At 37.8% G+C, this 20,058-nt stretch overlaps 1 protein-coding gene across 8 annotated transcripts in view; it reads right to left on the reverse strand.

Moving 5' to 3' along the window:
- Positions 1-11,140: 11,140 nt before the first annotated feature.
- The window catches only part of abi3bpb (ABI family, member 3 (NESH) binding protein b), a 28,294-nt gene continuing 19,376 nt past the window's right edge, over positions 11,141-20,058 (reverse strand). For all 8 annotated transcript variants that reach the window (XM_067395937.1, XM_067395935.1, XM_067395931.1 and 5 more), the window contains 10 exons: positions 18,706-18,774; positions 18,389-18,499; positions 18,182-18,271; positions 17,845-18,054; positions 17,255-17,360; positions 16,580-16,659; positions 14,658-14,687; positions 13,869-14,027; positions 13,656-13,778; positions 11,141-12,438 (listed from right to left, as the gene is read on the reverse strand). In XM_067395937.1, the coding sequence (XP_067252038.1) occupies positions 12,323-12,438; positions 13,656-13,778; positions 13,869-14,027; positions 14,658-14,687; positions 16,580-16,659; positions 17,255-17,360; positions 17,845-18,054; positions 18,182-18,271; positions 18,389-18,499; positions 18,706-18,774 (1,094 nt within the window). In that variant the 3' untranslated portion in view covers positions 11,141-12,322. The remainder of the gene's footprint in view (positions 12,439-13,655; positions 13,779-13,868; positions 14,028-14,657; positions 14,688-16,579; positions 16,660-17,254; positions 17,361-17,844; positions 18,055-18,181; positions 18,272-18,388; positions 18,500-18,705; positions 18,775-20,058) is intronic.

Consider the following 20,058-nt stretch of genomic DNA (forward strand, 5'->3'; position numbering starts at 1 on the left):
TCATCATTAATGACATTCAGTGTCTGAATTCATTCGTTTTTATTCACTCATCAAGTTGACTATAATAAACTAGGGAACACACAATAAATGCTTTTTTTTATACTTTAGTGGTGCTTTTTCACCCATTTTTAAAGTTTGACACCCCCAGTCATTTTTTAGTTTTATTATATAGGATTGTCTTCAAATTTAACATTTTGTGTTCAACGGAAGAAGGAAAGTCATACAAATTTGATGACTGATTTTTCACTTATTCCCTTAAAGGGTTAATTCACCCAAAAATTACATTTCTGTCAATATTTACTCACCCTCATGTCGTTCCAAACCCCTAAAGAATTTTGATCATCTTCGGAACACAAATTAAGATATTTTTTATGAAATCCGAGAGTTTTTTTTTTCTTCATCCCCCATAGAAAGCAACATAATTACCACATTCAATGTCCAGAAAAGTAGTAAAGACAACGTTAAAATAGTCAACTTGATAATAAATAAATAGAAACAAAACAGTTAATGCAATGAGACAGGGTGCATAGCACAAACAATACCGGACAATGGATGTGAGAAACTAAATACACAATTATAACTAACTAAATACAGACAGGTCTTGGAGACATTAAAGCATGCCATAAAACATCCAGTTTTACAGTTTTTGTACATCCAGTTTTTAGTACTTGCATTTTGGATGATATAACTCCAACTTCCTTGATTCTTTCAGAACCTACTCCTACTGCTTTGTGTAATGTAAGCCACCACTGTTCTCCATCATCCTCTCTTTCTTTCTGGCTCCAGAAGTCTTGTGAAGAATTGCTGTCCACTTTCGGCCTTCAGACCAGGCCAGAGAACAGGTGGTGAAGCCATCTCCAACAGCTTTTCTTTCGCTTTAGCTCTCCACATATTCGAAAACAAGCCATGTGGCGCGCAGAGCTGTGCTGAAGGTGAAGGCAGGGCTGGGTCAACACGGGCACAGGATGGAGAAAATCTTTCAGGAAATTCCTGCGCAGAACAAAACGTTTGACACAAAGCCTGGTCTTAAAATCGATTGCTACATTTCTTTCCTTTTGCTTTCACACTCTCCAGTGTTTTCTGTGCCATGTGTTTGATTTTCATTTTTTACGTACAAAGAAACTCAATGCCCCCTTTTTTTATCATACCGAGCAGTACTGCGTTGCAAACAGCACTGACCTTTTTACAGGACCGAACTTTGCTGTTACTGGAGGCCTTCTTACTAAACGATTTGAACACACATGATGGTAATTGACAGCGTATGTTCTTGTTGAAGTGCAATATGGAAACTATTCCTTCTCTCAAATGTAATTTCAAATCACAGGTGTCTAAATACATGAGATTCTGTGGAGTATTCCTTCATTCCAGTTGATGGGGTCAAGCGAATAAAAAGGGGGGAAGGATAATGACAGATGCAGTCACTCTGAAATGACTCCCCCAGAGTACAGTGGATTGGAAATATCTAAAAAATCTTGCTCTGGCTCACCCCAATGTCATTACTAAGTATTCAAATAAGTGGCGAATCATACCACTTTGGCTCTAGGCTATTGAATGTGGTCCTCAATGCGACCCATTCACCTTACAATGAAAAAAATTACATCTTAATGACATTTTTTTTTTTTTTTTTTTTTTTTTTTTTTTTATTAAATTAAAAAGTCTTCTGTTGAAGTGAACTTGAGTTGAGTACTTAGATGTTCTTAAGATTATCTTATTTAGATTATCTTAAGAAGTACTAAAGAAGAATTTTTAGGATATTAAGTAAAAAATTAGTGCACAAAAATAGAGCACTTTAAGTACATTATGGAGTACTTTTTTTTTTTTTTACCTAGGCGCTTTGCTCTGAGTGCTGTCATGCATCGGCTTATGTTAAATTTTGTTGGTTTTGTGGCTTGTCACCATATTCCACACCGATTGTGTGATGATTAAATTTTTTGTAATGATGATTTGCATTTTATTACTGTTTGTTTAATTATGGTGATAAATCTCACACTCACTCTGATGTTTGCTTGTGGCATTTCATGTCAAAGGGAACATGCAGTATTATAGAAGAGGACAACACAGTAATCTAGGCTGATTTTAGGTTGTTTACTTTTTCCCCGACAAGTGAAGGGGCTGAGAGGGCCAAGGTTCGAGAGTCACGGTTCGCTACTGCTGTACATAAACTTAAAAATAATTGTATACTTTTACATATTTTTAACTGGAAAGCTACACAAAAATACTTAAGGGCCCGGTTTCACAGACAGGGCTTAGCCTAAGCCAGGATTAGGTCTTAGTGCAATTAAGATATTTAAGTATCTTTTATAAATGTATACTAGAAAAAAAAAACATTACTGGCACTTTTTTTGGGGGGGATGGAAACCAGCAACACAAGTCCTAAAAACTGATCTTTTCAGCAGGACACTGACAAGCTTTCAAGAATTAGTTTGTGAAAGAAGTAATTTCAATGACAACACGTTAGGAAAAACTACGAAGAGAGCTCTTGACCTACATGTCAGCTAAAGAAATTGAATTAAAGGTCATCTTGTAGCATCTGGTGGATAGATGGTAAGAAGCCATTTTGTTTAGCTCGGAAATCAGATCACCAAATTATCTTTCTGGACACTGTGTTCCTTTTGTTAATTGAAAAGTGGAAGATAAGAATTATTGTGAAGCATGTGTGGCCTTTTGTGTATCCTTAAATTCAGGACTGCCTTGAAGGTTTGTTTTCCTTGACCCAGTCTATCTCGCACATCGGCATGTAGAAAACACAACTGCATACATCGCATCCATTCTCACAGAAGTGAAAATTGTTTATTTTTAATGGCACAGTAGTATGAGCCGGTGTTCTGATGTAGAACCCGGAAGCACTGCACTGTGTTTACTACATCAACAGCGTAGGAGACTGACAGGGAAGAGAATAAATTGTTGAAAAAAGTTATTTTTATTTTATTAATTTTTTTTGCACACAAAAAGTATTCTCGTTGCTTTATAATAAGGTTGAACCACTGTAGTCACATGAACTATTTTAACGATGTCTTTACTACCTTTCTGGGCCTTGAAATTTGGAATGAGATTGCTGTGTATAAGGAGACCAGAAACCTCTTGGATTTCATCAAAATAGTGTTAATTTCGTCACCTATTTTTAATTTAGTCTTAGTCTTAGTCTTGTGCCAAATGTCCTTGTTAGTTTTAGTCATATTTAGTCATTCACATATCTTTTTTTGTTAGTCAAGTTTTAGTCGACTAAACGTCGCGTCATTTTAGTCTAGTTTTAGTCAAAAGAAAACTCAAGGTATCTTAGTCACGTTTTAGTCGACTAAAAGTCTTTTAATTTTAGTCTAGTTTTAGTAAAAAAAATAGTAGTCTTTTTTAAAAAATAACACATTATTACTGAGATTATTACTGATAAACATTTCAGTAAAAAAAGTGTTTCACATATCTCAAACATTGGTTAAATGTCATAATTACCTGACAAAATACACTTGTTGAAAGATTTTTGTTGAATGCAAATGTTAATCTTGTCTGGTTTTCAATTTCTGATTTAGGAGACACATTCACAAATGATTAACCTGTTCTGAAGAGTATTTTATTTGAACCAAAACAATTCAAAAGCTAGCATGTCGTCGTCGCTCGTCACTCGTCACTCGTGTTCGCTTTGGGTGTTGTGTGTTCAGCAGTTTCGTGTTGCAGCCACAGGCGTATGAGACCTGTAAAGCCTCGTTTACACTGCACGCGTGTGCGGCTTGTTACAACTGCGACGCGGCTACCGGAGCTGATATAACTTGAGCAATTGATTCGATTGTAGACGAAAATGAAGAGAGATTTTATCTTAGTTTTTATTTTATACAAAACATTTTTGTCTTGTCTTTTTTTCGTCAACAATAATGCATGTTAATTTAGTCAGCGTTTTTGGACAGTGGTGCAGTCTTGTCATCGTCTTGTCATAGTCATGAAAAACATACATATTTTGACGAACAAATTTTGTCTCATCTCGTCTCGTTAGACGAAATTAACACTACATCAAAAATATATTAATTTGTGTTGATGAACTCAGGTTTTATGGGTTTGGAACGACATGAGGGTGAGTAAGTAATGAGCGAAATGTCATTTTTGTGTGAAATAACCATGCAGTTAGCAAAGTTATTTTAGTTGGTAGAATGTCTAATATGGACAATCGAAACAAAGTGTCCCTTTAAGGTCCCAATATACTCACAGCAAAGTTCTTTTTCATTCTTTGTTTAGGGGTAAAAAGAAGTTTGAAATATGTGAGCAGTGCTATACTGTTAGCGAACATCCCACATTGCTGTAGATTATTATATTAGATGTATATGTAAATATGTGCTGTACACAATGTACACAACAGAAACGGGAAAACCGCAAGTATTTTTTTTAAAGAAAGCATTAGCAAAACATCTGATCAAAGCAACATGGATTTGTTTGCACAAGCTCAGCAATTCAGCACTCCAGTCATGTCACATTTATTTATATAGCACTTTATACAATAGATTGCTTAAAAGCATGCAGCTTTACAGTATTAACATGAAAAACAGTGTCAGTGTGTTTTATCAGAAGTACAACTTCATTTTATACTGTAAAGCGAGTCTCCAGTGTATTTGTGTTTTTACCCATGGACATCTGACCTCGACAGACTCAACAGAAGAAATGAACCAGAGAAGAGTTTCATGTGAAAGAAGGCGGAGCCTCACCACACACCTACTTCTTACGTAATTGCCACGGACCAATGGGAGTTCGAAGGTGTTTACCAGCCAGAGCGAACATTTCTGGAAAGTTTGATTTCCAAAAAGTCAAAACTTCTGAAACAAACATAAAACTTTGTTTTGGCCGGATTTTGTTCGAAATGATGTCATATCAGTTTGTTCTTTGATTTCCTTTGAAGTATATATTGGGGCCTTTAAGACCATGTGCTCCATACACTGCATACAATGGGTCATGATGAGCATCTAAACTTTAAAGCTGTGTGTGTTCGTGAAGAAAAGTATGTTTATTTCTCATTTTCAAGTAGAAACATGCATGATAATGATGTTGATGTTATTATGATATAAATACAGTGGGTACGGAAAGTATTCAGACCCCCTTAAATTTTTCACTTTTTGTTATATTGCAGCCATTTGCTAAAATCATTGAAGTTCTTTTTTTTCCTCATTAATGTACACACAGCACCCCGTATTGACAGAAAAATACAGAACTGTTGACATTTTTGCAGATTTATTAAAAAAGAAAAACTGAAATATCAGTTTCAGTATTCAGACCCTTTGCTGTGACACTCATATATTTAACTCAGGTGCTGTCCATTTCTTCTGATCATCCTTGAGATGGTTCTACACCTTCATTTGAGTCCAGATGTGTTTGATTATACTGATTGGACTTGATTAGGAAAGCCACACACCTGTCTATATAAGACCTTACAGCTCACAGTGCATGTCAGAGCAAATGAGAATCATGAGGTCAAAGGAACTGCCTGAAGAGCTCAGAGACAGAATTGTGACAAGGCACAGATCTAGCCAAGGTTACAAAACAATTTCTGCTGCACTTAAGGTTCCTAAGAGCACAGTGGCTTCCATAATCCTTAAATGGAAGACGTTTGGGATGACCAGAACCCTTCCTAGAGCTGGCCGTCCAGCCAAACTGAGCTATCAGGGGAGAAGAGCCTTGGTGAGAGAGGTAAAGAAGAACCCAAAGATCACTGTGGCTGAGCTCCAGAGATGCAGTCGGGAGATGGGAGAAAGTCGTAGAAAGTCAACCATCACTGCAGTCCTCCACCAGTCGGGGATTTATGGCAGAGTGGCCCGACAGAAGCCTCTCCTCAGTGCAAGACACATGAAAGCCCGCATGGAGTTTGCCAAGATGGTGAGAAACAAGATTCTCTGGTCTGATGAGACCAAGATAGAACGTTTTGGCCTTAATTCTAAGCGGTATGTGTGGAGAAAACCAGGCACTGCTCATCACCTGTCCAATACAGTCCCAACAGTGAAGCATGGTGGTGGCAGCATCATGCTGTGGGGGTGTTTTTCAGCTGCAGGGACAGGACCACTGGTTGCAATCGAGGGAAAGATGAATGCGGCCAAGTACAGGGATATCCTGGACGAAAACCTTCTCCAGAGTGCTCAGGAACTCAGGACTGGGCCAAAGGTTTACCTTCCAACAAGACAATGACCCTAAGCACACAGCTAAAATAACGAAGGAGTGGCTTCACAACAACTCTGTGACTGTTCTTGAATGGCCCAGCCAGGGCCTTGACTTAAACCCAATTGAGCATCTCTGGAGAGACCTAAAAATAGCTGTCCACCAACGTTTACCATCCAACCTGACAGAACTGGAGAGGATCTGCAAGGAGGAATGGCAGAAGATCCCCAAATCCAGGTGTGAAAAACTTGTTGCATCTTTCCCAAAAAGACTCATGGCTGTATTAGATCAAAAGGGAGCTTCTACTAAATACTGAGCAAAGGGTCTGAATACTTAGGACCATGTGATATTTCAGTTTTTCTTTTTTAATAAATCTGCAAAAATGTCAACAATTCTGTGTTTTTCTGTCAATACTGTGTGTACATTAATGAGGAAAAAAATGAACTTAAATGATTTTAGCAAATGGCTGCAATATAACAAAGAGTGAAACATTTAAGGGGGTCTGAATACTTTCTGTACCCACTGTATATGATGTATGATAAGATATCTGTGATCGTGTGTATGGATAGTAAAACAATCAACCATTCTATTCTGAAAATGCTACAAATGTCATTTCCAAAACCGTCAATTCCATAGTTGAGGAAAAATCCAGCTAAACTTTCTGCTGCACAAGGCATCTTTCGTCCATTAGGTCATCCAGAAAAGTCTATGGATGCTAAACGCAGAGCTAGCATGTTGCTGTTAGTCATCTGAGGTAAAAAAAGAAGGGTGCTTTCCATCTTCTTTCACATGATTAATGTGCTATAGGACTATGAGCTTTGGCTTCAACAAAATCACATGCTCCGACTGGATCAATGGAAATAACATTGTGTTTATGTATTATTTGTGTGCTGTTTCTCTGCTGGAGGCGACTCTCAAGAAATTGTTTTGGAAACACTGATTCTGTCTGTTTTTCTTTCAGGTCGACATGTCTCTCCCACTGGGTTGAAATCTGACAAATCACATGGAGTGTTGTGTAGGAAATACCCTGATCTTCTCAGTGTTGGGATTCCCTGAGTGAGGGAGCTGATGGAGAGATAGCCTGCTTGGAGAAGATACCTGGCTCCCAAGAAAGCGTGTAAGAGAAAGACAGAGAAGAAACAAGATTAATGGTTCTTGTCTCTGTATTGATTGGCTGGGTGATCGGTGAGTTGCATTCATCTGGATGGTAATGGTATTACCAGTCTCTCTCCTGTTTTCATCTCTTCCAGCTCTCAGTTCATTTAACATTAATTGGCCCAGATTCTGACCAGGATGATTTACTTTAGGGGGCATTTTGCATTACGGAGGGACACACATTTGTCATGTTACCCTACATTACACAGTTTACCCATAATTCATAACCTTGAGCAGTGGTGTGGCACTTTTATTATTTTTTAGTTATTATAGAATTAGTTATATTTCTTTCTTTTTTTCTTTTTTTTTTTTAAAGGGGTATATTTTGGAATTACGCATTGTGTTTTGTTTTTGGGTTAATGGAAATTTCTGTAAAATTGCTGGGTAATGTTCTGGCAGAAAATTACCAGTACATTTTTTTTTTTTTTTTTTTTTTTTTACAGAGTAGTAGTAGTAGTATTACCAAAAATGAGGAATAATAATGATTTATAAAACAGTTAGTTCCTGTCCTTCATTCTGATTGGTCAATAGCTGTGTTTTATTCATGTTAAAACATGGCTATGGCCACTTCACCCAATGGTTCTATCACTACACAACACCCTTAGCAACCATTCTTAGCAACGTAAACTGTTTATTCTCAATTGATATTGTTCATTGAAGCTTACTGTATTATGTAGAAGAGTATTGTGAGAAATCGAGTGAGCGAGTTTGTTACCTGCATTCAGATTTAGCATTTTCCTTTAGGTCAGTCCTATCTTGTCCTTTTAACAGTTAAGGGGTTTTCCCATGACTGACAGCGCTAGTCAAAGCATTTGTCAGTTGCGTCTTGTTCCGTGTTCACACCAATTCAGCCTTTTCAATGTAAAAGTCTCTGCTGCCATCTAATGCCGTAATAATGTAACTTCTTATGCTGTTCACGGTCAGGGACTATATTTTCCTGCGGAAGAAAGGCTTTTAATGAATGTTTACTTCATGAAAGTTGCATTGATAATTTTTGGCTTTAATATTTGTATTGTGTGGTAACCATTTTATAAAAGCATTAAGGTACTCAAGGCTAGTGCTGTATTGTGAATAAGTCACGGCTGATGGCCATTGTTAGGCATGACGCGAAGTGGATATTCACGATACAGCAATAGCCTTGAGTACCATAATGCTTTTATAAAATGGTTACCACACAATACAAATATTAAAGCCAAAAATTAGTAGTAACTAATTTAACTTAGCCTCTCGTACCTTATTGCTTACATATACAATACATATGAATATGCAGTGATGTCTATATATATATATATCCTGTCATTCAAAGTCAAATTCCAATGTAACATCCTGTTAGATGTGGCCAGTTCCCTTTAAATTCCCTTTAAATATTGAATGAATTAAGCATCTTTGTTTGTGTATGTGTGACTATGGTTACATTTAATGAAAGGAATCATTTGATCACAGAATAAGAGGATAAAAGTGAGAAAAATAATAATCAAACACTATGTCTGATACAGCTGTGGGACAGCAAGTTTTCCCCTGGCTTCAGAACATTTTTTCAAATGACTTTCTTGAATTTAATTCCAAAGTGGATTAGAAGAATGTTTGTGGTGCTTATGAGCAAGAAACATACTTAGTGAAACGTTTGAAGTGTTTATAAAGAACACTCTCACTAACAATATTTCCATCTTGGAAGAATCTTATGAACAAAATGCACATGCACATCTGGTTTTAAGTCTTTGGGGACGAAAAAGAAGAAAACAAATGGACACTACACTCTGCAAAGAAAAAAAACCCACATAAAAAAAGGGGGAAAAAAAGATGAGAAACTTAAATTTCAAAACAGGATGAGATAAATGACAAAACTAGTGAAGGATAGTTCTGTGTTACAGAGTCTTTTCAGTACTCATACGTCTTGTTCACAGGCCATATGCTACATATCACAAGCTTCAATCCAATTGGCTGTTTTTCTGGTAATTCCAGGAGTCAGTGTCAAAGGATCAAAGTTTTGCTAGTTAAGACATGGTCCTGTTAGCCACTTAAAAAATAAATGTAACTACGCCATCTGGTTCTAAAAAAAAAAAAAAAAAAAAAAAAAACTCACTGCATTGGAAATATGCTGAGCTGGTTATTATGTGGATGTACATGTGTGTCTGTGGTTGAAACCACATATATATATATATATATCTATTTCAGCACAACTGATCAAGGACATTTGGTGACAAGGACACTCACATGCACACATAAAAAATTAGACCAATTCAGCAGTACTCCAGTGAGCCATGAAAATTACCACAACACATTTTCATTTGCTCTGTGGGCTTTATTTGGGTTCAGTTTGATAGTCAGCAGATTCATTTCTCTTCCATATCCATCTTCTATTCGCAAAAAACCCTTTGGTTTGTGCACACAGTTAAGGGCTTTAAGATTTGAACCAATCTCATTGAATGATTGGGCATTTAATTAATCATAGTTAAACCCTTTACCTTATTGTAGCCAGGGACGAAGTAAACATTTTAGAAGAGTAGAAATTTATTATTTAGCACTCACTCCCACCTTTGAAGAAATAATAATCATATTTTAATAGTTTTATTTTGCTTGCTGCCAGGATGAAGAGAAAAAAAACGTAGCCGCCTACCTAAAACAGCAATTTTACGATGTCCAAATGGCCACCTAATGATGGCTGCAACAATTCTTTTGATTTTTCTGTCAGGTCTTAGTACTTTAGCTGCCCTCAGGCTTATATTGAGTGATCCACTGTATACACATAAACTTAAGCTAAATCTTGCAACCGAAGTCCCGTCAGTAAACCCAGAGCTCCTTTAATTACAAACCAATGTGTATTTGTGAACGTTCCCAAGATCCTCCCAGCACGTGTTGGGACCTAAATTGGACACTGGACTTGTTGCAGGAAGCTTAATTCTTGCTGACAGGCCAGGCATGGACCACGGAGCAGCTGCTTTGAATGCAGCTGTGAGAAAAGCGAGGTATTAAAGCAAGCTGTAAAGTTTGCAGAGAGAGAGCTGTTGATTTGTGTGAACGCCTCACTGTTGAAAACAGCCAAGTAAAGTTGTGAGTGAGTAAGGGTGGCCTGCAGTTGATGACTTTAGGTAAAACTTCTTGTAATCTGCGGCTTTATACCAGTCGAAGCTGTTCATGACCTCACCACCCCATTTAAAGTGATTCATTCATTGTCTTCCTGTAAAACCACATGTCCTTAAAATCCCATCCTGGACTTTAGACCCATTTCCCCATAACCAGAGCACTGGTCAGCCAGTCTGTAGGCATACATACGTCATTGAATTGGTTGTATTAGGTTGCATAATAGCAAAGTTTTTATGTAAATACAATTTTGGAAAATGGTGACCAAACAGATTTTTGCCGATTTGGACACAGTCTGTTGGCTTTTAATTGTCTTCAACCAAAACTAATGTTTATATCGTTCTATCACTCTCTTATACGCACCCCTTTTTCTTTTGGTTGGAAACCTAATAAAGTCACCGAGAGGCATTTTGAATTTTATAGTCTTTTTTTTTCCTTTAGCTTTGTGGTTTTCGGAGAATGTCCCTGTATTGGGTTTGGCAGGGCAAACTCCTCTCTTTTTCTAGCTCTGGAAAAGTATAGTAATGCAGTAAAGCATGTATTGATGTTTATTTTTATAATTTGGGTTGGTGAGATGGGGCAAGATGAGAGGAGTTTAATGGTGTTCAAATTCCCAGGGGTCAAAGAGACCCAAGTTTTAACAGACCCACCTGAGAGACTGCATTTCATTGTATTCAATAGAAATCCATAAAAAAATAGTGCAACAATAGAGACAGGACACAGAGGATAAAAAAGAAACAAAAACTTCTGATTTTTATTATTGTAAAATACATACAGAAGAAATCAAATCCAGAACAACAACAACAAACAACAATTTCATCTTACAAACATATTCCATGAAAATACGGATAAGCCAGAGAAACTCTGCCAAAGGACTGGCAGGGACAAAACTGTACAAAATATGGGACCCAGACAAGCTCTCCTTGAAGTATTAAGATCTTCAAGACTCCTTGAATGTATTCAGTGGGTTAACACTCAAAAAAAAAAAAAAAAAAACTTGTTTCATGTTTCACAAGCTTGAGGGGAAAGGATTTTTTAATTCTCTCATAGGTTTCCTGAAAAAATACTCTCTCCATATACATATAAATACATTTGTGCTGTGCAAATTGCAAGTGTAAGGTCATCCTTACAATCTAGAACCATCAAATATACCAAGACATACATTGGAAGACTACAGCCATGGTACAAAGCATCTGAGTGAACAAGAATTTGCATGTTTTGTGAGTGTAGATGTGTGTGCGCATGTAAAGAAAGTGATTATGTTCATCCCAACCCATTGTAAACATAGACGTGCCGTCGTCTTGAGTCCATTCTTTTTATTCTAGTGTTGGTAATCTGACTTGTTGAGCCAGTACATTGTGTTTGTAAAAGCAACATAGCAAAGAGTCCCAGCTATACATATCATCTGACATATCAGAGACCTAAACTAATACAGCTGCCTCTGGTGGTAGACAAAAGCCCAGGCTGTCTTTAAAGCGCTTAATAAAAGCCCGGCCTTTTCTCACTGGAAGAAAGCCAGTGAAGAAACCACAAACTTTGATAAATAATATTAAACAAGATATCAAAATAGTTTCAGGGAGCCAGCTTCCCAATATTTAAACAAGTATTTTTTACCTTTCTTTTTTATGTTCATCACTTCAATGTATCTGAAGTGTTTTCTCATAATGAACGTTTTTGTTTTTTTTTACCTTTGTTCTAGTTACTGTGCGATAAATAAAAACACGAGGCATTGTTTTGCTATTACATGTCACAAATGCCCTCAAAAGTATTCCCTGACTCTTTGATCCTGTACACTATTATACATGGTACGAACTGAGGCTGAGGAGTGACCGAATTCACCATCATTGGTGGGGGTAAAACAGTAAAAAAAAAAAAAAAAAGAAGAAGCCTGTCATGTGACATTAGCAGGCACCAACCCCAACCAATGAGAGTTGCTCTTCAGGGTTCCACGTGGGCTCCGGTTCTACCATTTTCCTGGGATTGGCGTACCGCACTCGTACCATGCAACATAGGTGATGTGGGAGTTTCCACCTATCTGGCCAAAGTGGACTGGCTCTTGTCTCATTGCTCTGAAGAAACCTGAAAATCATCAAGAAAACCATTAGTCCTTGAGCCAAGTAATTGTTAACTCACCCCCATGTTTGAAACCTGTAATAGGTTCTTTCACGCCATGTCAGAATTACGGAATTACGTGAAACCTGAAATTAAAAAAAAAAGTTAATGTCCTCAACTCATAATTTCTGTATTTTCGGAGAGCACCCACTTGACCACAGCAGGTTTGTTTTGCCATTTGATAGTGTTAGTGCCATTAAAAACTCATCATTCTGAGTCTGAGGATGTGAACAGTGAATAAAACGTCAACGTAGTATTGTCAAAAGTACCGACACTTTGAGCGCAGTTGAGTGGATTCGTAAACATCTCTGATTGGCCGTTGTTTTCACGGCTCATCTGATATGTCTGTGATAGGCTTCAATGATCAATGCTGTAAAAACGTTGTAAATAGTCATCAATTAAACTCTTCACTAATCGCTTACACAGATACACACGGGAGCGTTTGAAAGCAGGCGTCTATCGCGGATCGGTCCACTGTTAGACGCCTGCTTTCAATCGCTCGCGCTCCCACTTTCAAAACGCTTTCAAATTCAAACACTTCCGTGTGCTTTCAAATGCTCCCATGTGTTGATCATTGTAGCCAATCACAGGCATATCCGATGAGCGCGTCAACACAATGGCCAATCAGAGATGTTTATGAATCTGCTCAACAGCGCTCCAAGCGTCACGTTTTTAAAATTTCAGTACCGATAGGTACCGAAGTCGGTACTTTTGACAACACTACGTCAACGGGTTGTCAACGGGTTGCTGTGAGTCATGGGGACTTAAGATTTCAAGCTTCAAAGAAGCAAAGGTAAACGTTTCATAAAAGTGGTTTATATGACTTGTATCTCAATATCTATACAGTTTATATCTATCACAGTATATCAAATTTTTAGAAGTCATACGATAGATTTGTGTGAATAGCAAACATTAATTTTTTTACTGAAGATCTTCCCCTCTAGTGAGCTGTTAACTTCTGCAAACGGATCATTGATTCAATGAGTTCAGAAGCAGCTCAATATATTTTCAGAATTAATCATTAAGAAGAGTTTTGTGAACTTGATCAACTGGTTCAAAAGAAAGCTTTGTTCTGGGTTTGGAACGCCAAAAAGGTGAGCAAACAGTTAAATGTATAAATTGGTTATGTATGTTAACTAAAAGCACAGTAACATTATATAGGTGGTTCCTTGCAGTTCTAATACCTGGCCTGGTTGGTAGCTGGTCTGCAGGAAGCTGAGTGCCCGTTCTGCCATCCAGGAATGAGTCCACAAACTGGCAGTGGTCTTCTCCATGACCCGTCTGGTCTCCAATATTGTAGAATTTACCTAAAGGAACAGGAAAGAAAAGAGCTGCCAAGTTATAATCTGTTCCAGCATAAAATGAACAACGTATGGATCCTTTTTTAGAAGACTGACCATTGAGGGAGTCGCTCAGGTAGATCTTGTACCGTAGGGAGTTGCAGAGTTGGATGCCAACAAATTTGCGGTACCACGTCCTCTTCACATACTGCTTCCCGTTGCACTCAGAATAGGAGTCAGTTTTGAAGGGGAACTGAGTCCAAATGGCATCTTTACCTGAAAGGCATGCCGAGAAACCCCAAGATGTTATTTTATGAACTGACAAGGCCAGATATTATGTTTTGGCACAGATTGAGTAAAACAATGTTTCTTTCAGTGGTCTTTTGAAAAGATTACTGGAGTACAGACCCCTTTTTTTGTTTATACACCGGTTAGAAAAGGCCTACTGGACACTAGGAGCTAAGGGGCTGCTCCATTAGTCTGTGTTTCCATTGGCTCCTGTCATAACCTCATCTTACTATTGGCTGACTTTATTCTCTATATCCATTGTTCATTACGCTGTCAATTTTGTATGGAATAGACAATACACAGGAAGAAATTGAGGGAGATGAATATCAAACTGGCCCATTGTTGCAACTCACTGAGTGCAAAAAAGCAACCAAGGCCCTTATTTGAGAACAGGGATGGAGGAGGATGGTGTTATCCATTTGCCACTCTTGGGTAAATGTTTTATCTGGCTGAGAACTTGGTATGGAAGAAGTGAACTCATAGGAAGTCTCCACAGCTCCTTTACTCGTTCGTTTTCTTACTTTTCCTCTACCAGGACTGCTTGTTATATTATCCATTTATTCAACAGATAGGAATTTGTCACCTGAGAAAAATGGGGTGCAAAGAAGAAACACGTACCTGAGACATTCTCGCTCACTCGCGGATCCGCTGCAAGAGAAAACAAGGCGCAAATGAGAAGAAATCAGAAATTATGGTTTTGTTTTACAGCCACCAGGTCGTAGAGATGATCAAAATAATCTGTAGACCGCAGGAAAGTTACAGACACAAATCGGCCAACTCTGCATTGGCTATCCATGGGTGGGCAGTGTGCCTTGGGCAAAAAAAAAAGTACAATAAATTCCAACAAGCAGAAAATACTGCACTTTTCCAGCGGATTTTGAATCTCCCTTATGAAGAGAGATCAGCTGGCATGAACTAACCTGCTGGATCTGCCAAAGCTATAGGGGAGAGACTAAGCCTCAGGGGCTTTGGCGGTAAAATCTCATCATTCAGTTTTCCTTTATTTCTTTCCCGTCATCGCACATATGGACTCTCTTTCCTTCCTAGTTGCCTTTGCCCTGCTTTCCATTCTGTTGCTAGACTCTTTCTTTATGCAGGCCAGACGAGGTTTAAAACTAAAGCCTCCTCCCATAAAACATGTGGATGATATGGGTCTTTATTTGCTCCTTATTTATGATATGTTGTTACTGAGCTTGTAAAGCAGGGAAAGGTTGGCTGTGTGACAGCACTCCGGGGTGCATCAGCAGGCAGTGATGGGGCCAAACGTTACGACAGTATGGGAGTCATTATGTTAACGACGACAAACAACTCATTACATATACTGTATCTCTAAGAGATAAAAGAGAGGTCACAAATATTGGCTGACTTGCACAAGCCATGGCAAAGCAATTTGCAGCTCTTCCCTTGGGATATTTGCATTCTATGCCTAATGTATGACTTTAAAAACATATTTTATGTTAATACTGGGATTGGGTTAGAATACAATGACTCTTGATTAAACTATGACCAAAATAAACAAACATTCAGATAGCTCCAGGATCTCTCTTTCACTTTTTTTTTTATTTTAAAGTATGAATATGACCAGATAAGATCACAATTCTCTTAGAAATAAATGTTATAAGGGCCTGTGACGTAAGAGTGTCCACAATAAAGAAAAGGAAAAATCTTTTTTTTCCCCCTAGTTTAAAACACATGTGCCAAAAATATACATTTTGTATGCTTTTAAAACAACTTTTATAACATTTTTAAGAAAGTTTAAATGCAATTACATTTGCAATTACATCTTGAATAATGTACACATCTTACGTTTTTAAGTTTTTTTTAAAATAAAAATTAGGGATGTCGGAGTTGATCTCAATGGTATTGGGGCCAATTAAGCATATTTGAACGGTATCGGCTATCCTAAGTCCAATACATTTTTTGTCAGCTGTCACGCAGGTGTCGGGTAGTAGATGGCGATATGCACTTTCAAGTGGTTTAGCCAACCACCATTAAAAGAGAAAGAAGCAGCTCAAATGAGCATGCGTGACACGCAAGATCCAATGAGGTCTGTTCTAATGCATCACACACATTCAAGCTTCAATATTTAGCATATTGGATGCACATTTTTGCAATGAATCACCCTAAAGTCAATTAATTACTGTTTACATTTATTGGCTGTGCAGTGACTATCTGAGGCATCATTGTTTTAAGGTGTTGTTGTGTCTTGCTTTGGACTTTGGATAGACTGGAATTCCGACACGGCTTCATGTTTTTTGGGGTTTTTTTTTTTTTTTTTTGCAATTATTCTGCTTATTGTACATATAAGATGTAAGAAGTTTATATCAGTAGTCCCATATTCATAATTGTGACCACACAGTCTGTTTACAATGTCCACCTTTGTGACAGATGTTTACATCTACCACTGTCTGTCCAAAAAGGGTCAAATTAAATAAGATTTGGGAGACAAAAGTTCAAATGAGCAGTGAGTATATTTTGTTAATGTTTTTTTTTCTTTCTTTTTTTTCTTTTCTCTAAGAAGTAGGAAGGAAACACATTACCAGACTCTGTGTTGAAAGACACTGGTTCGCTGGGTGGCCCTTCACCAAGCTCATTCTTGGGCTTCACCTTGAATTCATAACTGTGAGGTAAGAAAAAACACAGGTGATGTGACATTGCGTTTCTGCTTTGATCCACATAAAACCATTAAGTATATTCATTTCAGATTTGATGTTATGCTCCTGACAAAGCAATGAGTCTGCTTAATCCAAAATTATTAAAATGGACTTCTGTATTGGAAACCTAGTGGGCTGTTGTCAAATTCTGAGTAAAATGAGGTTCTTATTTCCCGTCTTCTGAGCCCTGACACTTGATATATTTATTCTGCAGAGTCTGAGGACTCAAATCCTGTGGCCCCCTTTTAATGGATCCTCCATGTGTGATGTAGAGACATAACCAAGGCCCACGTGCCTTGAGACGCCATCCATAGGAAGCCCTGGTTTATATTGTGTCACCAGATCTTGAGCCTATATTCAGCCTCATTAAAAAGCTAGCAAGCGTGGCAGCTCCCCTACAGCCAGACCACAGCGCACACATCCAACACCTTGTCCAGACATCAGGATGCGTGCAAGTCCTAACACCCCTGGTATTTGACACCCACATCAACTAAAATACATCTATCAAATTCCACAGAGTGCCTTAAATAGAGAGGTTAGCGTTCTGCATTGAGACTGTACCTGCTCTCTGGTTTGAGGTTCTCCACAGCCGTATGAGTCTGGTTGGTGGTCAGAATAGAAACCTGTTCACCATCAGGACCTTTAGCAGTTGAGATGACCTCATATTCTGTGAAAAGACAAATGACAAAAGGAAATGGGTAAGGAACCGACTGGTCACAGTTGAGGGTTATTGTTGGTTCAAAGTCGAGAGTTCAGACAGTTGTTTCTGACAGTTCAAAGTTGACATTGACTGACTGATCAAAGTTGAGGGCTAGTGTTTGGACAAATCAAAATTGACCAATCAAACTTGAAGGTTAATGTTTGACCAATCAAAGGCATAGTTTAGTGTTTGAGCCATAAAAGTTGAGGGTTAGTGTTTGACCAATAAATGTTGAGGGTTATTGTTTGACTGATCAAAGTTGGGAGTTAGTGTTTGACTGATCACAGGTGTGGTTTAGTGTTTGACTAATCAAATTAAAGTGTTAATGTTTGAGTCATACCCATACCCTTTACTTTGATCTATTGAAGACAAGGATATAAGATACAAATGGGTCTAACCCAATCAAATTTAGACTATGGGTTTCCTTTGAGGATCCATCCCTCAGTCCTACCTGTTGTTTCATTATCGGTTTTCTCCCAGTCGAGAATAATGAAGGAGGGACATCCTTCCACGGTTACAACAGTGAGGTTGGATGGGGCTGTTCTTGGAGGGTTGGTGATATTTTGTTCTCCACCCTCCTCCTCAGGGAAATAACTCAGAGAGGTAGTGATGGAGCAGGGCTCATCTGGCTTCTTATCTGTCTTATAGACCACATGTGGAGCTGGACAACAACACATTTGTGTTAAAATTCAGACACTTATTTTCTTTGTTTTAGCTCAGAAACTTACATTAGCATCATTCAGAGTGCTTTACATGCACAGCTACAGTGATTAAGAAAATCTCATTACCAATGTAGCGTTCTTTGCCCATGGCATCAACTTTAGAAGCAGGAACAGAGCTGAATACTGAAGAGTTCTCCCATGTCTCAAATCGGGGTGCTAGGACACCAAAAATATGAGCAATGTCAATAATACCAAACCAATGGATAACAGTTTTCACCAGGGTATTTTTATACACCATGTAATATTGAAGAATATTATAAATTGAAGACAAACCTGTCACTGCAGGAGCAGATGTTGTCTTTGGTTTGGATGGTTTTGCTGTAACAGGTGGCAGCCTGGGTTTCAATATAGAATCTTTGTCCTGATTCAGGTCTGTTATCTTGTCTGCCATAAGTGAAAACATCAAATGTTTTAAACATATCTTCCTAAGTTGTGTTAATTGGCAGAAAAGTCTTGTCAAACACATTTTTAATTCACATTTTTGTAGTCTAAGCATCAGTTATGATTCACAAACCATTTTTCGCTCCTAGGGTAGACCAAACCTTTTTGTTTATACAGTACTTTTAAATTCAATTAACTTTTTTACCCACCTAATCCTCCAGGATTGCCCACAAGATTAGGCTTTTTTGGTGGAATAGAATGGCGTGCAGCTGGAGGACCTGCAATAATGGAAGTGAAAGTGATGAAGTGCAAGTCAGGCAAGAATCATGTATTCTCCTCTCCCTTTTCCTTCAGCTGTATCCAGTAATATATGAACTAACAAGGATGCGGTAAGCACCAAAAACTCCACACAAAGCAGTAAGAGGTCAGAAGTAGCCCTTCCATCTATTTGCCACACAACCCATTTATTACAGTGTCTACATATTACCTCTTGGTCCTATTTTTAGGAAATTTGATAATTATTTCCACTGCTATGGAGATGACACTCAGCTCGATTTGTTCTCCTAGCCTAATTCTTCTCTTCTTTCTTTTTCCCTCTTGGACTGTTTAGTTGAGATCAAATCCCGGTTGTCGTGCAGTTTTCTCAAGCTAAATTCTGATAAAACTAAGGTTCTTCTTTTTGGCACTAAATCCAATTTGGAAAAAATTGACAGCTTTCCACTGACTATTGATAATTCCATAATTTCCCCGTCTTCTCAGTTTAAGAGTTTGAGTGTCATGCTTGATAGTTGCTTGTCTTTTGAAACACGTTAATGATGTCACTCAGTCCACATATTTACGGAACATCAATCGTCTTCGTCAATTCTTACAGCCATTCTTAGTTACTTCACACATTGATTACTGCAACTCTCTCCTATTTGGGTTACCTCTCAAACTTTGCCATAAAGTAATTCTCATGAAAAACAGTGGAACACATCACTCTCAGACATCAGCCTCAGCTTGGTTTAACTGCTTTTTCGGCAAAGCAGAGGGCAATTACGAGTTTAATGCACAATATCCCTTTCTTTTAATTTTTTTGGGGTTGAATAAATTCGACACCTCTTCGATTATAGATTGTTTTTTCTGCTTTCAGCTTTTAAGACATTGGCATCTTAATAAAAAGAAAAAGGGAAATATAACGAATAAGCCAAGCCAATTTGATTCAATAAGCAGAAATATTACAGAAAAATTGAAAATATTTCCGTCTTTCATCTTTCATCTTCTATATCAATACATAAGGATTGAGTGCCAAAGTGAAAACCAAATGCACATTCTAAAATGCATCACTCTAAAATGAAAACATGTTATCCTTCCCTGTTATACAGCAAAATATCCAACAATCAAGTATATTCATTCAGAATATTGAACAATAGATGAAATGTATTTGACCACACTGTGGTTCAGAATAAGGACATGAAATCTCAGATGTAAACAGTGATTTTCAAATCCTTCTCCTGATCTATGAAAAATAGAGTATCTCGTACTCTAAGTAATAAAATTAAGTATGCTTGTTTACTTTTTAG

The sequence above is a fragment of the Chanodichthys erythropterus genome, chromosome 10 (assembly GCF_024489055.1).
Source record: "Chanodichthys erythropterus isolate Z2021 chromosome 10, ASM2448905v1, whole genome shotgun sequence".
Taxonomy (NCBI): Eukaryota; Metazoa; Chordata; class Actinopteri; order Cypriniformes; family Xenocyprididae; genus Chanodichthys; species Chanodichthys erythropterus.